Source organism: Sphaerodactylus townsendi, linkage group LG13 (assembly GCF_021028975.2).
Source record: "Sphaerodactylus townsendi isolate TG3544 linkage group LG13, MPM_Stown_v2.3, whole genome shotgun sequence".
NCBI classification, from domain to species: domain Eukaryota; kingdom Metazoa; phylum Chordata; class Lepidosauria; order Squamata; family Sphaerodactylidae; genus Sphaerodactylus; species Sphaerodactylus townsendi.
The window spans coordinates 15,066,368-15,087,592 of record NC_059437.1 but is presented as its reverse complement, the minus strand read 5'-3'; the positions used below and the strand labels follow the sequence as shown (position 1 = coordinate 15,087,592).

The following is a 21,225-nucleotide window of genomic DNA, read 5'->3' as shown; positions in this document are numbered from 1 at the left end:
CTGTGCTAAGAGTCGCCCGATGTTTTCCCAGTCCTTAAGATTCAATGTCCCCTCTGGGTACCATGGACACTCGAGCTTCAACTTCCCCTCAACCAATTCTATGCAGCTCCTTCTCTTCATGGGACCCTGCCGCATTTTCGCTTAACGCTTTCAGTTCGCCAACGTGCTTGTCATAAGCCCTGCTTTTGCAAGCTCCCATACTCACCGGTGTTCCGCTGGACGAGTAAGCCCTAGGACCAGCGATGTCTCTGGATGCGCCGATCCAGAGGACAGGCGATACCGAACGGGTGGTCCCTGGATACCCGATCCATGGGACTTCGGTATCGCGTCTTCCCCAGGCGACGTGAGCAGGGTGGAGGTCTGAGGATTCCGGGTTCGGCACCAGCTAGGCTCACCCACGTGGCTTCTAAGAACGACGAGACGCGGAGATAACATCTGGTGGAGATCGCCAGCAGCGGGAGCCCGGAGGTCCGTGTTCCTAGCGAGTCTCCCGCGTGCCGGTTCCTGGCACCTTTTATTGTTATTCTATCGGGCGTAGGAGGGAGGACCGGGGAGTTCCGGAGAACGGGAGAAGGGAGGTCGGGAGATCATACATGCATGATCTCACCTGGCTACGCAAGGAGAGGGAGCCGTGTTTGCCTGGAGCCTAATCCTCACCTGGGGGCAAGACCATTGTCCCTGCGCCCGGTGACTGAGCCAGACAGTTCATGACCCGTGACTCATAGGGGGATGAGGAGTAGTGCGAGCAACCAGCACGTGGAGTCCGCTACGCCCCCAACGTTCTACCACGGTGCTGCTGGGTCAGCAGTGCATTACTACAAGTGGGACTGAGAGAGTTCTGAGAGAACTGTGACTAGCCCAAGGTCACCCAGCGGGCTTAGTGTGGAGGAACGGGGAATGAAATCCAATTCACCACATAAGAGTTTGCCACTCATGTGGAAGAGTCCACCACTCTTAGCCACTACACCCACAACAACCAACCTAGTAATATATCTTGCACCTTTAGACCCCAGTATTTCCTTATCACCCCACCGGTAGCCTTTGGATATAATTCACAGGGCTGAGTTGCCCGTCTTATCTTCATTTGTTTATTTATTCAAATATTTTTACCCCACCTTTCCTCTTGGCTCCTCATGGAGTGTTTTTTTTTTTCATGCCATTGAGTAACCAGTGTACAAGCATACCTGGGATCAGGGAGGGGGGCACTGCAAGTGAAAGCAGAGAGTTCAGGAAGGCACCATCGAACCCTGACACTTGCTGAAATATTATCATTTTTATACGGTCTTCAGAGCCTGAGGCCTGACACAAAGTGATCTGAAAGGTCACCTGATGACAGAGCTCTTCAGTGAAAATATTTGATCTCCAGGTCTCTGCCTTCTGAACGTAGGTGGGTAGCTCTCTAATACAGGCTGTTCCAACTGCAGATACTCACCTCAAAAATGTACACGAGACATCTACTTGTTGTTTACTGCAATACATTAAGCTTATTTTATTCCAATGGCCCTCAGCTGACTAAGAAGTCAATCTGCTCAGCTGCTTGCCGTGTCGCTGTTCACCTTTAAGAAGAAGAAGAAGAAGAGTTTGGATTTATATCCCCCCTTTCTCTCCTGTAGGAGACTCAAAGGGGCTGACAATCTCCTTGCCCTTCCCCCCTCACAACAAACACCCTGAGAGGTGGGTGGTGCTGAGAGAGCTCCGAGAAGCTGTGACTAGCCCAAGGTCACCCAGCTGGCATGTGTGGGAGTGTACAGGCTAATCTGAATTCCCCAGATAAGCCTCCACAGCTCAGGTGGCAGAGCGAGGAATCAAACCCGGTTCCTCCAGATTAGATACACGAGCTCTTAACCTCTTACGCCACTGTTTCATGCTTGCCATGTAAGTTTTCATTGGTGCAGATTTTATGTTCGATTATTTGGACTTGATTGTCGTGCCACACGGACAATTTTGGGAGCAGGAAGATATAAAGTATTCAAAACCTCACAATCAGCAATGCTGACTAAAAAAAAACCTCCCCAGCTTAGAGGGAGGGGCAACAGGTACATAAAAGGCCAGCTGGCACATAAAATGCATGCCCACCGGCATTATTATTGCCAGTTTATAGTGAAAGCTGTTACATGACAACTTGCCTCTGTTCCAATGCACGACCCCTCCACTCGCCTCCAAGCCACTCCACCTCCACGCTGGCGCGTCTTGCCCTCCCCCAGGAATCCACAGCCCCTGTGGGAGAAAGCACAATCCCTCACAGCCAGCCTGAGCTAGACAGCAAACTTTTCCCTCTCAGCACAGTTGGAGCCAATGCAGTCTGACTCCACCTCAGCTCCAGTGCGCTCGCCTCCTCTCTGCGCACAGAAGGGCATTTTACACCGACAGGAGACAATATGGGAAAACCACCCCAGGAGGGCTCAGAAGAGCCATTCAAAATCCAAGATGTAAGTGGGTTTTATTCTCCTTTACAGGGTGGGCGTTTTGTGTGTTCCAGTCGGGAATACTTTATTTCCAGGCACTTGTACATTTCTACTGCTGCTTGCCTTGACCAAACACCCTTTCTCTTTTTGGCCTTTTCTTTATTTTTAGGCGGAAACTTCTAAAGCCCAGAAGGCACCTGGCAGAAGATACAAGGTCTGCGGGGTGCTGTTCTGCATCTTGGTCCTCTCTCTCATCCTGACATTTCTTGGTGTCCACTATTTTTGGAACCTACCGCCCCACAAAGTAAGTTATATTCTCCCGTTCAGATAGAAGTGATATTTCTTTTTCGTCCCCAAAAGATTTCTGTTTAAAACTTCTAGTGATTTCCCCTCCTTTATAAAACCCGACTCCAAAGACTCTAGGTAATTTTGACAGACAGTTTTAGAAACTTTTTTTTTACGATGGGGTTTTTGCCACGAAAGGCTTTGCGGCGCTTGCCGTGCAATTAATTGCCAGAAAGTATTTTCCCATTTTGTTTCAATTACCTTGCCAGAAACGGGTGGGAAACCCATTATGCCACCGCAATACAGGAGAAGGAGCCAAGTGTGAAGGGTGATTGATCACCATGGGCTATATTCTGAACTTTAATGCATCTGTGGCGTGAAGGGGCTCGCTCTTAAAGGGGGAAGCTGCTATGCTGCGTTCTCATCTTTTATTAAAGACAGTTTCCAGAGCCAGCGTGGTGTAGCGGTTAAGAGTGGTGGACTCTGGAGAACCCGGTTTGATTCCCCACTCCTCCACATGTGCGGCGGACTCTTATCTGGTGACCAGGATTAGTTTCCCCACTCCTACACATGATGCCTGCTGGGTGACCTTGGGCTAGTCACAGTTCTTCGGAACTCCTTCAGCCCCACCTACCTCCCAAGGTGTTTGTTGTGGGGAGAACAAGGGGAAGGAGTTGGTAAGCCCCTTTGAGTCTCCTTACAGAAGCGAAAGGGAGGGTATAAATCCAAACTCTCCTGCTCTTTGTATGGTCAAAGGCTTTCACGGTCGGATTCAACTGGTTCTGGTGGGTTTTCCAGGCTGTGGTCCACCAGAACCAGTCTCCTGCTCTTCTTCATAGCAATTTCTAAAAGTGCATATGAACACGTGGAGCTGCCTCACACTGTATCCGATCACTGATCTGTTAAGATCAGGACTGTCTAATACAGGGGTCTGCCGCCTGCGGCTCTCCAGATGTTCGTGGACTACAAATCCCATCAGCCCCTGCCAGCATGGCCAATTGGCCAGCAACAGCCAATTGGCCATGCGGGCAGGGGCTGATGGGATTTGTAGTCCACGAACATCTGGAGAGCCGCAGGTTGCAGACCCCTGGGGCAGCAACTCTCCAGCGTCTCAGGCAGAGGCTTTCCCTTTCACCTACCACCAATCTTTTCAACCGGAGATGCCGTGGATTGAACCTGGGACCTTCTGCATACCAGGCAGACACTGTCCCACGGAGCCCCATTATCTTCCTTCACACCAATAGCACTTTAAAACTACTTCCACATCACTTCCAGTGCCAGCATAACCCCAGGTGGGGCAGCTACCACCCTTCCTTCACTGGCCAATCCACCAGCCATCCTGGGTCCCAGTTAAAAGCTATCCAAAGCTTTCAAGGGGAAGACTCTTCCCCTGACAGCTCAACCACGACCAGTGATTCACCTGGGCAACTCAGAACACAATTCCTGAACGTACAGGTTCTATAAAAGCAAGGAGCCCTGACCTGGATCGCCCCAGGCTAGCCTGCTCTTGTCAGATCTCAGAAGCTAACCAGGTTTGGCCCTGGTTAGTATTTGGATAGGAAACCTCCAGGGTTGTGATGCAGAGGCAAGCAATGGCAAACCGGGTCTATTTTATCCCTGTTTTATCTCTGAATGCCTCTTGCCTTGAAAACCCTACGGGGTCACCATAAGTCAGCTGTGACTTGATGGCATGCACACATTATGGTGACCAGACTTCCCGCTTTTGGCGGGACAGTCCCACCTTAAAACAATTTGTCCCGCCTCCCACAGGTTTTTTGAACTGTCCCAATTTTTGGAAGGCTGCCGCACTGCCTTTTGGGGCACAAGGCAGTGTGGCAGCCTCCCGCGCATGCGGCCACAGGAGCACTGCCTTCTGGGGCGTTCCCGTTTCCCGCCCTGTGACAGGGCGGGAAACGGGAGCGCCCCAGAAGGCAGTGCGCTCCTGCGGCTGCGCGCGCATGCACGCACGCGCTGCCGCCCACCCGCCCCGGTTTACAAAGGTGACAATCTGGTCACCTTAGCGCGCACACACACACACACACACACACACACAAAAGGCATGAACTCCAGTGCCTCCATTAAACCCTGGGTACAATTCTCTTCTAAAACTATGTGCATTCCATTCTGCAGATTTAGTGACAGAACAGCAACAAAGACAGATTCTCCGTTTTCGGAGGGTTTTTTTTTCAAGATGAACTTTCTAGTTCTTCTGGATGCAAAAAAGTAGGCTTTAATGCTAGCAAGGTGAAGTGAAATCACCAAGGGCCAAGGATTTCTAGTACTTAGAGTCTGTGGCTGCAGGGCCTAATGTAGTTCATCACCCTTCTCCACAACCATCAGAAACAAAATAGAGAATACCAACTAATGAAACGTGACCATCAAATTCAATGGGGATAGGTACCCTAGCATTCACTCTAGACATATTAAGTGACCACTGGAATTTAGCTTCTTTTAATTCATATATACCTTGCTTTTCTCCCCGGTGCGGATCCAAAGAGGCTTACAGGCATTTTCTGCCCTTCACAACCGTGTGAGATAGGTTGGTTAGACAGCGACTAGCCCAAAGTCACTTAGGGAGTTTCACACAAGAGTGCAGATTCCAACCCAGTTCTTCCAGACCCTAACCTGAAACTCTAGCCACTATGTACCTGCTGTCTTCACATGCATGGGTACCTTCCAAATGGCCAGGGGGACACACTGAATTTCCACATGACACTTACATGCACCCAGAAGCATAGGAAGGGGGGAAAGCGCCCGGTGCACTGGTGTATCCTCTGCCCCCATCCCACCCCAGAACACCCCCACCACGCCCTTGCCACACCCCCACAGGGGCGCACGCTCGGTACATCGCGCACACCTTCCCCCTTGGAGCTACGCCTCTGCATGCACCAACCAAGAAAGATTAGTTGCTGAGAATTGATTTTTAGGGACCATTCCCTAGATGTCTCCCAATATGGCCACTGCATTCCCATACAGAAGGATCCAAGCCGTTGGGCAGGATCCTTTTCAGCAGGGCCTGGCCTGTTTTCACCATGTGAGAATCAACAGGAAGCACAAGAAGATTTGTAAGATCTCGCAGGCAGCCAAGCACTGATGCTGTTAGCGGAGCCAGCAGGGTGTTTTCTGCCAGCCAGGAGCTGTCAGGCTACCCAGCCTTACTTTCCTTCATTGTTCGACCTGACAACAGCATCTGTTTGCAATCAGTTGCTGCTATTCAGAAGCTACATCTGGGTAAGTCGTTTTCATTCCAGGCATATCTCATCCTCAAGCCTTTTGCCACGCAGCAAATATACCTACAGCTTAGCTGCAAATCCATTACCAGTTTCCAATGGCGACTAAGCCCAATCCCTGGAATCTGAAATGAAAAGTATGTGATAGAACGACGGCTGGAGTGAGGAATGTATGAATACATCTTTTCTGATTTCTTCTTTGTTTTCTATGAAGTCAGACTGAGCCTTTTTGGTTCGCCTATTTCCACTTGGGTCATTCCCAGTTAATTTGTTACTCTTACTTAATGCTATGTGCCATCCGTACACCCAAATAATGGGGCAATAATGTTTAAAATGCTTAAACTGAAAGCCTAAATTGAATGCAACAGAGAAGAAAGGGGCATGAAAATAAAGATTCATGGCTTCGACTCGCACAAAATCAAACAGGGATTTTCAGCTGAGCTAAAAACAACAGCCCTAAGAAATTTACTAGTATTCTAACTGGAATGAATAGTTTTTTTCCCCAATAGCCATAGGAATACGCTGAATTTCTGAAGAGACATTGACATGCCAAGAGTGATTGGTTGCTTATTATTTACTTCATTTCTCCAGTCATTCTTTTTATTTCACTTATGCTTACTTGTATGAAGGCGTGAAGCTGCCTGTTACCTCATCAGCCGCTGCTCTATCAAGGTCAGTATTGTCCTGGCTGGAAGAGACCCTCCAGGGCTTTAGATCTTTCACACTAGCTATTATCTGAGCCTGTTAACTGGAGATGCCAGGGATTGAACCGTAGACCTTCTGTGTATCATGCAGATACTCTACCACCAAGCCATGGTGCCAGCCTGCCCTTCATTGGCCTTTCGGGCCCTTGGCAGCCCAGACCTCTAGATAGCTGCTGCCAGTCAGATATGGACGGATCAATAATACAAGACATATTCATCCCTGTCTTTTTGGAAACTCCCTCAGCACCCCTACAAGAAGACTGACAATCACACAGCCTGCACAGTTTCAAAAACGGAGAGGTGGGAAGGAGGCCAGATTCCAAACAACACTTCCAAGAGTCTGTCTGCAGCGTTGTCCTCCTTGTCTTTCTGCCCCCTGACATCAGGAAACAACTGTTTGCCTAGCCATTCATAGTACCTTCCAGGACAAACAAATGGCTACAGGGCTTGATTTCCAATGTCAAGCAACTTGAGGAAACCCAAATAAAGAAGCAGAGCAAAACATTGCAAAAAGAAAACAGCTTTCAGCCTTGAATCCATAAGCAAGTACCAAGAAGAGGCCCTGAACTTCCCTTCAGAAGGATGCATTCTAACTCTGTCACTGGATAGTTCCCAGAGAAGGAGAAAGGACGAGTTGGTTTTATGTCCCCCCTTTCTCTCCTGTAAGGAGACTCAAAGGGGGTGACAATCTCCTTTCCCTCCCCCCCTCCCCCCACAACAAAACCCTGTGAGGTGGGTGGGACTGAGAGAGCTCAGAAGAACTGTGACTAGCTCAAGGTCACCCAGCTGGCGTGTGTGGGAGTGCGCAGGCTAATCTGAATTTCCCAGATCAGCCTCTACAGCTCAAGTGGCAGAGAAGGGAATCAAATCCAGTTCCTCCAGATTAGAGTGCACCTGGTCTTAACCACTATGCCACTGCTGCTCTGAAAGTCAGGAGGGATTGCATAGGGCTTTGACCAGAAACTGGGTGTACAGATTCAGGCTTATTCTGTGAAACTCACTATGCTCTAAGTAAGACCAGTTGGGTGGGCAAACAGTATAACAGTAGAGCTGCTGACCCCTGAAGTAGGCTATTTTGCTTTCTGACTCAAAGAATGCCTCTCCTTAAACTTTGGTGTGGCCTGGTTGTTGAGAGGATAAGAGGCAGTTTGTCACTCCAGGTATTTGGAATCAAAATATTTAATTCTGAACACTGGGCCCAGAGTGTGGATCAAAAAATCTGTACAATGGGGCCTTGGGCCTTCTGTGCACTAACTGTTCACAGTGTGGCTGTGTACTTTGCAGTGGGGCTTCCTCATGGCTTTCCGTTCGGAAGTCTCCTGCTGCAAACCATTCTTAGACGGGACATGACGATCCACCTTCTTTCCCACTGGCGGCTGCCTTGCTTGCTTCCCTGTAACCTCCTTTCGGCACCTTTTATTTTTTGTTTCCTATCTTTGGCCTACTTTTATTTCACTGGATTAAAGATAGCTCTTCACTGCTAATGTTTAAAAAAACACCCTTCAGATTGCGCTTAATATAATGGTGGAACTACTGACTGCCAGCCACTTCCTTGTTTCCATTGCTTGCCTTTTTTTTTACTGACTACTGCATTACGTCACTTGCACAGTCCTTTGCTGCATCAATACACCTTTACGCTTGTAAAATATAAATAAAGCATCCCTCCCAAATGATCTCAAATGGTTGAACTAGAACAGAGGTCAGCAACCCACGGCTCCAGAGCCGCATGCGGCTCTTTTGTCCTCGTATTGCGGCTCCGCGGCGGCGATGCCAACGACAGCAAGTTGCACTTGGGATGCGGCGAGCACCCCCCTTCCTTCCTTCCTTCCTTCCTTCCTTCCTTCCTTCCTTCCTTCCTTCCTTCCTGCCTTCCTGCCTTCCTGCCTTCCTGCCTTCCTGCCTTCCTGCCTTCCTGCCTTCCTGCCTTCCTCATCCTTTCCCCTCCTTCCCTCGTCTGGTGCCTGGGCAGGAGAGGAAAGGACACCACAGGGAGGGAGGGAGGGAGGGGGCAGGGAAGGAGGCGCGCTCACCACGTCCCAAGTGCAACTTGCCGTCGTTGGCGTCGCCACTGCTGTCTATCCTGCCTGCTTGGCTGAAGGCAGGGCTTGGGGAGGCCGGGGGCAGGGGCAGGGCTTGGGGAGGCGGGGCCAAATGGCTCTTTGGGTGCTAAAGGTTGCTGACCCCTGAACTAGAACAAGGGAAAGCTGGGAGGAGCGACCAACCAGAAGAGAGTGTAATGCAAACCATTGCCTTTGCTTTTCCTGCAAAGGCCGGGGGGGGGGGGGGGTCATTTTTTCCCTGCTTGTGGAAACGGCGGGGATTCTCTCATCTGTGGTGTGGTGAGTTCGGAAAACATGTGGGCAATCGAGAATCTGACCTGTAGGTAATATACCCTTGCTGTGGAGCAGACCACAGTGCCCAAATGGCCTTATACAGGTTTTGTGTTGTTTTTTGCTGTCAAGTCACTCCATGACAACCATGCAGGGTTTTAAGGGAAGAAAAGTTCAGCAGCGGTTTGCTATTGCCTGCCTCTGCATCATCATGACTGTGATATTCCTTGGAGGTCTTCTGTCCAATACTAGCCAGGGTCAGAGCTGAGAGTGTATGACTGGTCCAAAATCATAAAACAAGTTTCCGTGGCACAAGTGAACCTACATTTCCCAGATCCTAGTCTGACATCTTAACCATTACACCATGCTGGCTCTCTTGCACAGATCGGAGTGATTTTTTTTGCTCCTAACCTACAGAAACCCCCAGGTTTGCAGAAATATTCCAAACCTTAATAAATCCACAAAATGGAGAATGCATACTGATATCTTGTTTGAACAATAATCTTCATCATCCAGAACTTGTATAGAGATTGAAGTAGCCATTTTGGATTGGAAGACCCGAGTTCAAATCCCCATTCAGTAGGAATTTGACTGATTCAGTGATACACCAACACTCTGGCTCTCTGCCTAGCTTACCCCTCAAGGTTCTTCTGAGCACAAAATGGGTGAGACAGAACCGTCCCTCAACTCCTTGGAAAACTATGAAATCACACAGGATAGACATATCAAGCTTACTGTATCTATCTGAATAGGGACTGCAATAACTTTTACTGCTGCCAAAAGACCCATGAGCCAACATCTGAGAATATCTGAGATGTGGACAATGGCAAGTATAATGCTGCTGCCTGTCTGGTGTAGCCTGCCTGTGTCCTTGCTTCTGTGTTCCTCCTATTGTAATATCTGTTCAACCTGTACGTTAGTTAACAGCTCACAGGTCTCTGCCCTGAAAATCCTATATGCAAAAGACTAAATAGTATGAGTGATTGAATGCCTCCTCATTGTTTTGTACCAAAACAAAAAGAAGACTCTTTCTAACCACTAAGGCCCCTTCCGCACATGCAGAACAATGCACCTTCAATCCACTTTCACAATTGTTTGCAAGTGGATTTTGCTATTCCGTACAGTAAAATCCAGTAGCAAAGTGCAATGAAAGTGCATTATTCTACATGTGCAGAAGGGGCCGAAGAAAAAACTCTTTTTGAAGATGCAACATGGATAGAACTCCCAGCAAGTATTTTCCCGCATTCTGTAAACATCAGGTATCCAGGGGTCTCCATTCAGGTAAGGATCATGCCATGAAGAGGCTACACACACACACACAACCATATACACACATCATGCTTGTTTCCCCAACTATAAACAGTTCCAATTAACTACTATTTGTCCAGACATTGATGCAGGCACTTGTATGTTGGCATACAGCTAACAGGGAAGACAAAGAGCAGTTCACCAGGGCCATTTTTGGACAGGGAAATGAGAGAGATATATCAGGTGTTCGGGGCTGTAGCAAGAGGGGAGGAAAGAGTTAAGGAAGAGGGGAGGAAGAGAGTTTCCCTCTCATTTTCCTGTCCAAAAATGGCTCTGGCGAACTGCTCTTTGTCTTTCCTGTTTGATGTATGCCAACGTACAAGTGCCTGCATCAGTGTCGGGACAAATAGTGGTTAATTGGAACTGTTTATGGTTGAGAAAACTAGCATGGTACTCCACTCATCCTGTATGTTTGAGCCGCAGGCTCTTCAGGCGTTGCTCAGATTTCACCAGGGCTGCAGACTGCCCTTCTTTCAAAGGGAGGAAATACCTTCAAAATGAGCCAAAGTCATGAGGGAAAAAAATAATTCGGTGCATAAAAACTGGAATGCCAAGACACTTTTTAACAAGGTGTCTTCAGATGCTGCTCGGGCCAGTCTGGAGCACAGCCTGTACTTGGAGAGTGCCTAAAGAGGCAGCGTGCCACTCTTTCCTAGCCTGCATCTTAAACTTTCCACACTGTGCGCACATTAAAAAGGCAAAATAATCGATTCATGCAATTTGTATTAGTGGAGCTCTTTGAAGAACCAGGGCATTCAAGCCGCTAGCAAGATCTGAGGGTGGTTGCGCTTCTTATTAAAAACACACACACACCCAGGGAGAGAAGCCTAGTGTTTCTTGCAAGCACTGTCATGGTCTCTTTATGTCCCCCGCTCAATACACTGTCTATCCTTCCAGATTTATGACATGGAGCACACCTTCTTCAGCCAAGGGGAGATGCAAAAGATATTAATGAAAATTGACCCTCTCAGTGGGACAGAGATTTTTCAAAGTGGAAAGGGCAATGAAGAAGTTCTGGAAATCCATGACTTCAAAAATGTACGTATGTTGTTGTTTTTTTGTTCTTCTGTGGCATTTGAGGAGGAAAGGTCACTATACCCCCTTCCAGCCACACATTCTTCAGGAGCAGCTGTATTTCTACGGATTCTGCACAGTGGATGGCAGTCGTGCAGCTTATGCATTAGACACGCTTGCTGAAAGTCCATCTCTTCTTTCCATTACAGGGGAACTGATCAGTATTCATCATAGCATTGCTGTTGTATGGAGTGTAAACAAGAAACCACGACACGCCGAAGTCCTTGTCCCACTCTAATAACTTAATTGAGTTTAATGTTCGTATTCAAAGCAAGTCCTAGGCCCCTTCCGCACCTGCAGAATAATGCACTTTCAATCCACCTTCACAATTGTTTGCTAGTGGATTTTGCTGTTCCGCCCAGCTTCAAAGTACATTGAAAGTGGACTGAAAATGCATTATTCTGCATGTGCGGAAGAGCTCCACTAATACAAATTGCTAGTGGATTTTGCTGTTCCGCCCAGCTTCAAAAGATGCATTGAAAAGTGGACTGAAATGCATTATTCTACCTGCATCAATACAGAAGAAATACTCATCATTGCCATTGGGGTTGCTACTTTAAACTTCGAAATTTGCTTCGAAAGTGGACTGAAAGATGCATTCCAGTAGCTATGTCTTGGAAGAGCTCCACTAATACAAATTGCTAGTGGATTTTGCTGTTCCGCCCAGCTTCAAAGTACATTGAAAGTGGACTGAAAATGCATTATTCTGCATGTGCGGAAGAGCTCCACTAATACAAATTGCTAGTGGATTTTGCTGTTCCGCCCAGCTTCAAAGTGCATTGAAAGTGGACTGAAAATGCATTATTCTGCATGTGCGGAAGAGCTCCACTAATACAAATTGCTAGTGGATTTTGCTGTTCCGCCCAGCTTCAAAGTGCATTGAAAGTGGACTGAAAATGCATTATTCTGCATGTGCGGAAGAGCTCCACTAATACAAATTGCTAGTGGATTTTGCTGTTCCGCCCAGCTTCAAAGTACATTGAAAGTGGACTGAAAATGCATTATTCTGCATGTGCGGAAGAGCTCCACTAATACAAATTGCTAGTGGATTTTAGCATGAGCCATGGCTGTAAGTCTGCATTGAAGTGGACTGAAAATGCATTGTGCCTGCATGTCATGGAAGGCTCCACTATTATGAGTGCTAGTGGATTTTGTAGGCTTTAAGCAGCTGAGGCCGAGAGAACGGTTGAAGGTATTTATTCTGCACACATCATCTTGAGGAGGCTCACCTAAATACAAATTGCCATTCGGATTTACATGTTCCGCCCAACTTCAAAGTACAGTGAAAGCGCACTGAAAAAAATGCATTATTACTGCATGTCTTGGAGAGCTCCACTAATACAAGTGCTAAGTGGTTTTAACATTTCTACTTCAAGAGGTGGTGAAAGTGGACTGAAATGCATTGGTATGCATCTTGGGAAGGGGCCTTTGACTCAAAAGTAATATGTAGCATTTGTTTTATTTAACCCCGAAAACTGAAGGCACCTTTGGAGAGTGGACTCTGTGGCACCACATTCCTGCTCTCCTCCCCAATGGCCACTCTCCCCAGCCACTGTCCACAAATCTCCAGTGTTTGTCATCCTAAATGTTCAACAAGTGAAACCCAATACAGAATTAAAAAGTTTTGCTTTTTTAAAAAAAGTTTTGACTGTTCAATCACATCCCACCCTAGTTGAAGCCTCTAAAAAGTCTTCAGAGGCAACCTCGTACAGAATGCATTGCAGCAGTCTAATCCGAAGGTTACAGTAGTGTCAATCAGCATGGTTAGGTTAGTAGAGTTGAAATAAGGGGCCAGCTTACAAGCCAGATGTAACTGAAATACAGTGCTGATAAGAAAAGCACCATCCTCCGTATCCACCACCTGGAATACCCCCAGCTTAAATAACCTGAGAAAGCTAAACCCTAGTTAAACGTTCTGCCTTCCCAAACAGCATCACTTCCATCTTTTATGGGATAGGTTTCAGGTTGTTCAACCTTAGCCACTTAATTGTACAGCCTCAAGACATTGACTCAGAATCTTCACAGCAGCCTCTGGAAGCTTAGATATTGTTATTATTGTTGTTATTAATAAGACATAGCTGACTTATGGCTACTTCTTGAAGTCTGCAAGGCAAGAGATGTTAAGAACATAAGAACTAGCCTGCTGGATCAGACCAGAGTCCATCTAGTCCAGCACTCTGTTACTCGCAGTAGCCCACCAGGTGCCTTTTTGTCATTGTTTACCTCCACATTACAATCCTGGTATTCCTTGGAGGTCTCCCATCCAAATACTTGCCAGGATCAACCTACTCAACTTCTGAGATCTGATACGATTGGACTAGCCTGGACTATCCAGATCAGGGCAGAAGGCTCAGATAGTGATATATATCATCTGTAGGTTGGTGACAGTCGACCCTGAAGCCAGGGGTTTTACATACAAATAAGAGTATTGGGGACAAAATGGCCTTTGGCGTGTTATGATTGGGGCCTTTGGAACCATGACAACTGTTTATTTCCACAAGAGAGAAAGAGACAGAGAGAGTGTCATGAAAAACATGAACTGCGTTTCAGTGGGGAAAGCCCATTTGGCCTACCTGTCAAAGAGATGAATGGGCATCAAAAAACCTGATCAGAACAGACAGACAAGGAGTTATGGGCCAAGGGCAGAGCTTAAAGCATCTCCCGCAAGCAACAGGATCTCTAACTCTGATTTCAAACAGGGGGAGATTGTCACCAAAGCAGGCAGAAGTTTTAAAAGGTAGAATCTTTCTTTGATCCACATGCAAACACTTTGCCCAGATGATGTTACCTTTGGGACCCATGCTCCTGTTCGGGGACAACAGAATTAACTGGTGTGTGTCTGCTCCATCTAAAGTAACTGCCTTGCATTGCAACTTAGCTAGACTCATGTTTTATGTTCATCCCCGCTTCAACTGACTGTTTGTTTCATTAGGGAATAACCGGCATCTTTTTCGTGGGGGACCCTAAATGCTTCATCAGAAGTCAAATGAAAGGGATACCCAAAATGTCCGAAGTGGAGGAGGAGGAGCCTGAGGTATACAGAACTAAATAACTCATGGGATTCAGTAAGACCCAAGGACTGCTAGGGGTTCCCAGCTATGTGGAAAGTACAGACTGAGAATAATCCCATTAACTTTTAAATTGCTCACAGACCAGGCTGATCCCACCCAGCATGCCGAACTGAGGCCCCGCTAAAGCAGTCCAGATGGAATCAGTTTTAAGGCTGAAACTGGCCCAAGCTAAGACAGGGGGAGCAGAATTTAATCCAGCCTCCATGTGTTGCTCCTTCCCTACCCCCTTCTGTTCTGGAGATTCCAATGTTGGGTGTCTTGAGCAGCAGGGCTTGAAAAATTCAGCCACTAAATTGGAGACATCACACAGGCCATGTCTTAGTGGCAGACACACTTTGCAGGCAGAATACATATGAATGCATGTATTCTATGTAGAGAGGGGTGTACCACCACTATTAGTCAAAGAGGCAGGAAGAGCCATACGGCGCAATTCAATTAAAAGTTTGGGCCATACCATTCTGTCACATTTCTGTTGTAAGTTAACTGAAGGCTGAGGCTCTTTCCTTTCTCACAGGGCGAGGAAGTGACCACCTATTTCGAACAATCAGTGGTCTGGGTTCCCAGGGAGGAGCCTATTGACAACAAAGACTTCCTGGAGAATTCCAAGATTTTTGACCTCTGCAAAAATGTGACTACGTACTGGATCCACCCAACCTTGCTAACAGGTACGGCTGTCTCATTGTCCTGCTTTGGCAATGGAAACAGATCTTTTGGTTCTTGGCCCTTTGGTGAAGATCAAGTGTGTAGTTAACATACCTCCCCCTTTTTGGTCGCAACGGAAATATCATGGCACTAGTTCCTAAACCATAAAACTGCTACGCCACATGTCGACACAAAGCCACAACTTGCACCCATTGTAAAACTGAATTTTGGTATGGCGGAAGCAATATGGGCAGCCACATCTTCTGAATTTTGGTACGGCGGAAGGAATGTGGGCGGCCAGATCTTTCTGCTATGAAGAGACCATCTGTAGTTCCTTATCAACTTTTGTGCAGCAAAGGGCTTTGCTCCGCTAAAAAAAGAAAAGAAAAGCAACTGTTTGCTTCAAAAGACTGTATTTTCCAAAAGCCAGAAACGGAGCTTGTCTCTTATCTAAGATGGCTATTGTGTGGGAGGGAGGGGTATGGAACTGGACTGATTCGTGCGAGATAGCTCTGTCCAAAGCTATTAGCTACTATGCGTGCAGCAGTAATATTGGAAAGGTGACACTTCCAGAGGTTTTGAAACCATGCAGTTGCCAACTGCAGGATGGAAAATTCCTGGAGTTTGGGGAGGGGGGGGGCTGGGGAGAGCAAAGTCTGGGGAGGAGAAGAAGCTCAGCAGGGATAACTGCCTAGCCTAGCCTGGCAGGGGTTGAAAAAGGCCACCTTGGCTGTGTGTACAACCTGGGCTTCCATCAAGAGAGAGGAGTCCAGGAACACACCCAGGCTTTTCATGGAAGAGGCAGGTGCTTACGCCACTTTGTCTAACTTCTGAAGCTGGACATGGATGTATACTCCAATGCATCCTATGAAGTGAGTTCTGACCCACAAAGCTCATGCTAGAATAAACTTTGTTAATCTTTCAAGTATCACTCTAGGGAGTACATCTCTGAACAGGTACTTAAGATAGAGGATGGTAGACTGCTTTATAGGCCTGCTAATAAACTTCTCAGGGGCATCTGGCTGGTTGCTGTTAAAAAAAGGATTGGTCTGTTTCTGTAGTGAATCAAAATGATAGTTTGCCTTCCTTGCTGAGACTCAAAGCAAATGACAGCGTTTATAAAGCAATGCAATAAAACGTATGAAGCACCCCATCAACAATACAAAAACTGGATTACAAGACTTGGAAGGCAATGCAATAAAAATAAGATAAAACACACAATAAACAGTACAATAAGCTACAGTATTTACTCAAAGGTAAGGCTAGGCTTTTTTCCCCATATATACCATTAAAAGGGAGTTGTTTTATATTTGCATACAAGTTACAATTAAGACCAGTAATAATTGTGTGTATCTCCTTTTTTTAGAGGGATTTTCTTACATTCAGGGCCACCTTGCTACGCCCTTCAGTACTCTGCTGGAAAAGTTGCTCATGGTAACTGCCTGTCTCCTTGATCCTCCTTGATCTCTGACTGCAAATGCCTTAGCAGGCCAGGTGCTCAGGAGCAGCAGCAGCAGCAGGCTATTGCTTTCTCATCCTGCACGTGAGCTCCCAAAGGCACCTGGTGGGCCACTGCGAGTAGCAGAGTGCTGGACTAGGTGGATTCTGGTCTGATCCAGCAGGCCAGTTCTTATGTTCTTATGTCTCATGTTCCTTTTAGAACCAGAGCCCCTCGACTTTGAAAATGAAGGCGAGGCCGATGATCAGTTTCTTGCAAACAGGCTAGGGCAGGAGGAAATGAGAGAGAATCGTTTGGCTAAGCATGCAAGAGCGAGCCCCAGACGTCAAGCCCGCCAACTTACTGAACAGGACTTACCTGTGAACGACTACGTAAGTCATCCAGATCAAACTTGGGGATGATATTCCGTGTTTGAACTTTACAGCTGAACTTCCACAGGACATGCAGGGCTGCTTCCTTCGGTTTCTAGGAAAGCATTTCTATGCAGTACTCAAGTCACCCAAAGAGTGATTAGTTGTGACATTCACTGGCATAGGATGTATCAAAATGGACTGTAGATTAGATGGCTTTTCAAAGGGGATGAGACAAATTTGCAGAGATAGCGGCTGATGGATCTATCAGCGACATGACTAAACAGAACCCCTGAGTTCAAAACTAGTAACACTTTCAAATGCAGTTCAATGTAGCAAAATATAAAGTGATGCACATAGGGGCAAAAAATCCAAACTTCACATACACGCTACAGGGGTCAGTGCTATCAGTCATAGACCAGGAAAGGGATTTGGGCGTCTTAGTGGATAGTTCCATGGGAATGTCAACTCAATGCATGGCAGCTGTGAAAAAGGCAAACTATGCTGGGGATAATTAGGAAAGGAATGGATAATAAAACTGCAAGGATTGTCATGCCCTTATATAAAGCAGTGGTGCGACCGCACTTGGAGTACTGTGTTCAGTTCTGGTCGCCACATCTCAAAAAGGATATTGAAGAGATAGAAAAAGTGCAGAGAAGAGCAACGAGGATGATTGAGGGACTGGAGCACCTTCCTTATGAGGAGAGGCTGCAGCATTTGGGACTCTTTAGTTTGGAGAGGAGACGGCTGAGGGGGGATATGATTGAAGTCTATAAAATTATGCATGGGGTAGAAAATGTTGACAGAGAAATTTTTCTCTCTTTCTCACAATACTAGAACCAGGGGGCATCCATTGAAAATGCTGGGGGGAAGAATTAGGACTAATAAAAGGAAACACTTCTTCACACAATGTGTGATTGGTGTTTGGAATATGCTGCCACAGGAGGGGGTGATGGCCAATAACCTGGATAGCTTTAAAAGGGGCTTGGACAGATTTATGAAGTCGATTTATGGCTACCAATCTTGATCCTCTTTGATCTGAGATTGCAAATGCCTTAACAGTCCAGGTGCTCGGGAGCAACAGCCGCAGAAGGCCATTGCTTTCACATCCTGCATGTGAGCTCCCAAAGGCACCTGGTGGGCCACTGCGAGTAGCAGAGAGCTGGACTAGATGGACTCTGGTCTGATCCAGGTGGCTTGTTCTTATGTTCTTAACTAGCTGCCAAGAAGGTGGCATCTTTAGAAAGTTTGGCTCCTCCAGTCCCTGACTGCAGGTCTTCTAAGAAATCCGGTCAGCATCATGTATCATATTGTTGCCAGACTAGATGGAACATTGATCTGATTGAGTGGGGCTGTTCAGGCACCAGCATAGCGTGGTGGTCAGAGTATCAGACTAGAACCTGAGAGACCCAGGTTCGAATCCCCGCTCTGTCGAGGAGGCTCACTAGGTCAGCTAAACCAGTTCACTGTCAGCTTAACCTACCTCAAAAGATTGTCGGGAAGATTAAACAAGGCCGAACGATGTTGAAAGCTACTGGGGAGAAAATGGAGTATCGATATAATAAATCAAAGTGTTTTCCCTGCTGTGCCACTCTGCTGTCCCCAAAGCCATTTTTTTAAAATACCATTTGAAAATGGTAAAATCAGAAATGGATTTGGAAGGAGAGGAGAAGAAATGAAAAGCAGGAAAGCAAGCACAAGGAAATGAGAGCAGTGCTGAGGGGAAGAGGAACAGAAGCGGAGAAATTGAGGTTTGGCAGGCAGATGGCAAAATTTAGACACAAACCAGAAAACAGCAAGGAGGTGAGAAAGAGGATTATAACAATGAGAGAGAAAGTTTGTCAAACAAATGGGGAGGGGGGGTCTACCATCAAGCCAAGTAGACAGCATATCTTTTTTTATAGATTTGGCGGCAATGTTGTCGAGCCGTCAGGACACATATGGTTCTTTTTACATCCTGCAACCATCTCTGCTCCAACTAGGATTTTATAGAGCTCCAAAACGTACCCTTTAAAAGTATCTCCCTGCTGCAAGGGACCTGGTTTATTGCCTTTAGGAGTGAAACTGATTACAGAGGCGCCTGCCTGCAAACTTGTAGAGTCAATTTCACCTTTCTAGAAATGAAGGAGGAAGCAGCAGATTAAGACGGACAATACTAACAGGTTGTTCCCCGTATTCCTAAGCCACACTTAGGTTTCCCTATGTCCAATTACACTAGTAAAGCTATTTCAAGTTGCTCCCCCTATATGCCCAACTATCATTGCCTGGGAGGTCGGCTTAAATTTATCCTGTGAACAAGTCCAAGACTTTGCACCTAATCTGGTCTCTTTCCCACCCCCCACCCCCCTCTTAGACTGAAAATGGGCTCGAGTTCCACTCCATGTGGGATGCAAGAGGATACTGCTGCGCCCGCTGCCGCCGCGCCCATCGATACTGCCGGAGGGTGTGTGAGCCTCTGCTGGGATATTACCCGTACCCCTACTGTTATCAAGGAGGGAGAGTTATTTGCCGTGTAATCATGCCCTGTAACTGGTGGATTGCGCGGATGTTGGGGCGAGTGTAAACCCCTGGGGCAAGCAACTCTGGCACAAAACACACCGCCATTCAGGAGACACACATAGCCCAGATCCCAGAGGCACATGTGTGCTACCAACATTCTAGCTCCCGTTACCATGATTTGATGGAAGCCACACTGAAATTAATGAGAGTGGTACTACACGCCTTCTTAGTGCCCGTCAACAGGCCCCTACCAAAAGGGCAGGGGCTCTGCTAGAGCCTCCTCTCCCGAGATAGCTTTTAATGCCTAAACAGTAGTTGGAACTTGGATGATTAGATGTAATTTAGAGGGGAAAACTCAAGTCAGTCCTAAGAAACCAAGTTATTGTTGTGCTCCAGAAAGCATTTGATGCCCGAGATCTTCCAGAATCATTCTTTCCCAGAAAATAATTATGCTAAGTCTCCTTTATAGATAAGGTATCTCCTGCAGAAGACATGTGAAATGACCACAGCCTGCATTAAGTGTTATATTGTACTGAAAAGACATCAGGTGTACCTTTATCCAGCATACATTTTCTGGAGCACATCAATAAATGGGTTTCGGAGAAGCTCTTTAAAGTCTGCTTCATATGCCCGTCCCCTTTCTGATTGTGGGGCAAAAAAGTATCACCGTCTCTCCCCCGGTCCCATCACTACTAATGTCTTGAAATACTTCCCTGCAGTAAGGTGAACAGACAGCAGCTTAGAATCATAGAGTTGGAAGAGACCCCAAGGGCCATCAAGTCCAACCCTCTGCAATGCAGGAACACATAATTCAAGCGCTCCTGACAGATGGCCATCCTGCCTCTGTTTAAAAACCTCCAAGGAAGGAGACTCCACCACACTCCGAGGCAGTGTATTCCACTGTCGAACAGCCCTTACTGTCAGGAAGTTATTCCTGATGTTTAGGTGGAATCTCTTTTGCTTCACCTTGAACCCATGACTCCCGGTCCTAGTTTCTGGAGCAGGAGAAAACAAGCTTGCTTCCTCACCAACATGACATCCCTTCAGATATCTAAACATGGCTATCATGTCACCTCTTAACCTTCTCTTCACCAAACAAAACATACCCACCTCCCTAAGTCTCTCCTCATAGACCTTTTACCATTTTGGTTGCCCTCCTTTGGACCCGTTCCAGCTTGTCAACTTCCACATTTGAGTGACCATATAGGGGCATCTCGGGGTGGGGGGCAGTTGTGCAACCTATAATCCACAATCTGCGCACTTTTCCTGCCATTTGTTTTAAGACATGACAATCTGCTGAAAGTTGAATGCCCAAGTGACTATATTTGGATGTCTGTACTGGCTCGCCACAGCCAAGGCCCCACAGATGTGTCTGTTTCTTGTGTCCAAGTCCTAAAACTCATGTTGTGTCTGGCCACATGACTCTTAAAGAATAGCACATGTATGGAAAGAAATAATTCTTTCCCCATCACCAGATCAGCTTCTTTGATAGAAAACACACATTTTAACTCTTCTCTGTATTCCATCCAATATCCACAAGAGGGCAACCTCTATCCATAAATTCCCTATGTTTAGCTTTATAGCAGAAGAGTAACCACCTGACTCCCCTATTATACATGGAACTCAGGACTCTTCACAGTCTCCCAATACAAGCCCACTGTATTTTAAAGGAGCAGCAGTGGCATAGTGGTTAAGAGCAGGTTTACTCTAATCTGGAGGAACCGTTTGATTCCCCGCTCTGCCGCCTGAGCTGTGGAGGCTTATCTGGGGAATTCAGATTAGCCTGTGCACTCCCACACATGCCAGCTGGGTGACCTTGGGCTAGTCACAGCTTTTCGGAGCTGTCTCAGCCTCACCTACCTCACAGG

General features: G+C 46.9%; 1 protein-coding gene across 1 annotated transcript; it reads left to right on the top strand.

Moving 5' to 3' along the window:
• Positions 1 to 2,232: 2,232 nt before the first annotated feature.
• On the top strand, positions 2,233 to 20,209 carry TNMD (tenomodulin). Its single transcript, XM_048513702.1, has 7 exons — positions 2,233 to 2,429; positions 2,575 to 2,709; positions 11,160 to 11,300; positions 14,269 to 14,370; positions 14,922 to 15,072; positions 16,710 to 16,879; positions 19,212 to 20,209. Exons 1-7 carry the CDS (start codon positions 2,379 to 2,381, stop codon positions 19,419 to 19,421), a joined length of 960 nt encoding a protein of 319 aa, XP_048369659.1. The 5' UTR covers positions 2,233 to 2,378; the 3' UTR covers positions 19,422 to 20,209.
• The last annotated feature ends 1,016 nt before the right edge of the window (positions 20,210 to 21,225 follow it).

Bases quoted from the DNA above. Each gene is read 5' to 3' on its own strand.
- TNMD (XM_048513702.1), top strand. From the start codon at position 2,379: ATGGGAAAACCACCCCAGGAGGGCTCAGAAGAGCCATTCAAAATCCAA. The intron at 2,710-11,159 runs GTAAGTTATATT...CTATCCTTCCAG, and splicing joins GGAACCTACCGCCCCACAAA to ATTTATGACATGGAGCACAC. The intron at 15,073-16,709 runs GTACGGCTGTCT...TGTTCCTTTTAG, and splicing joins CCACCCAACCTTGCTAACAG to AACCAGAGCCCCTCGACTTT.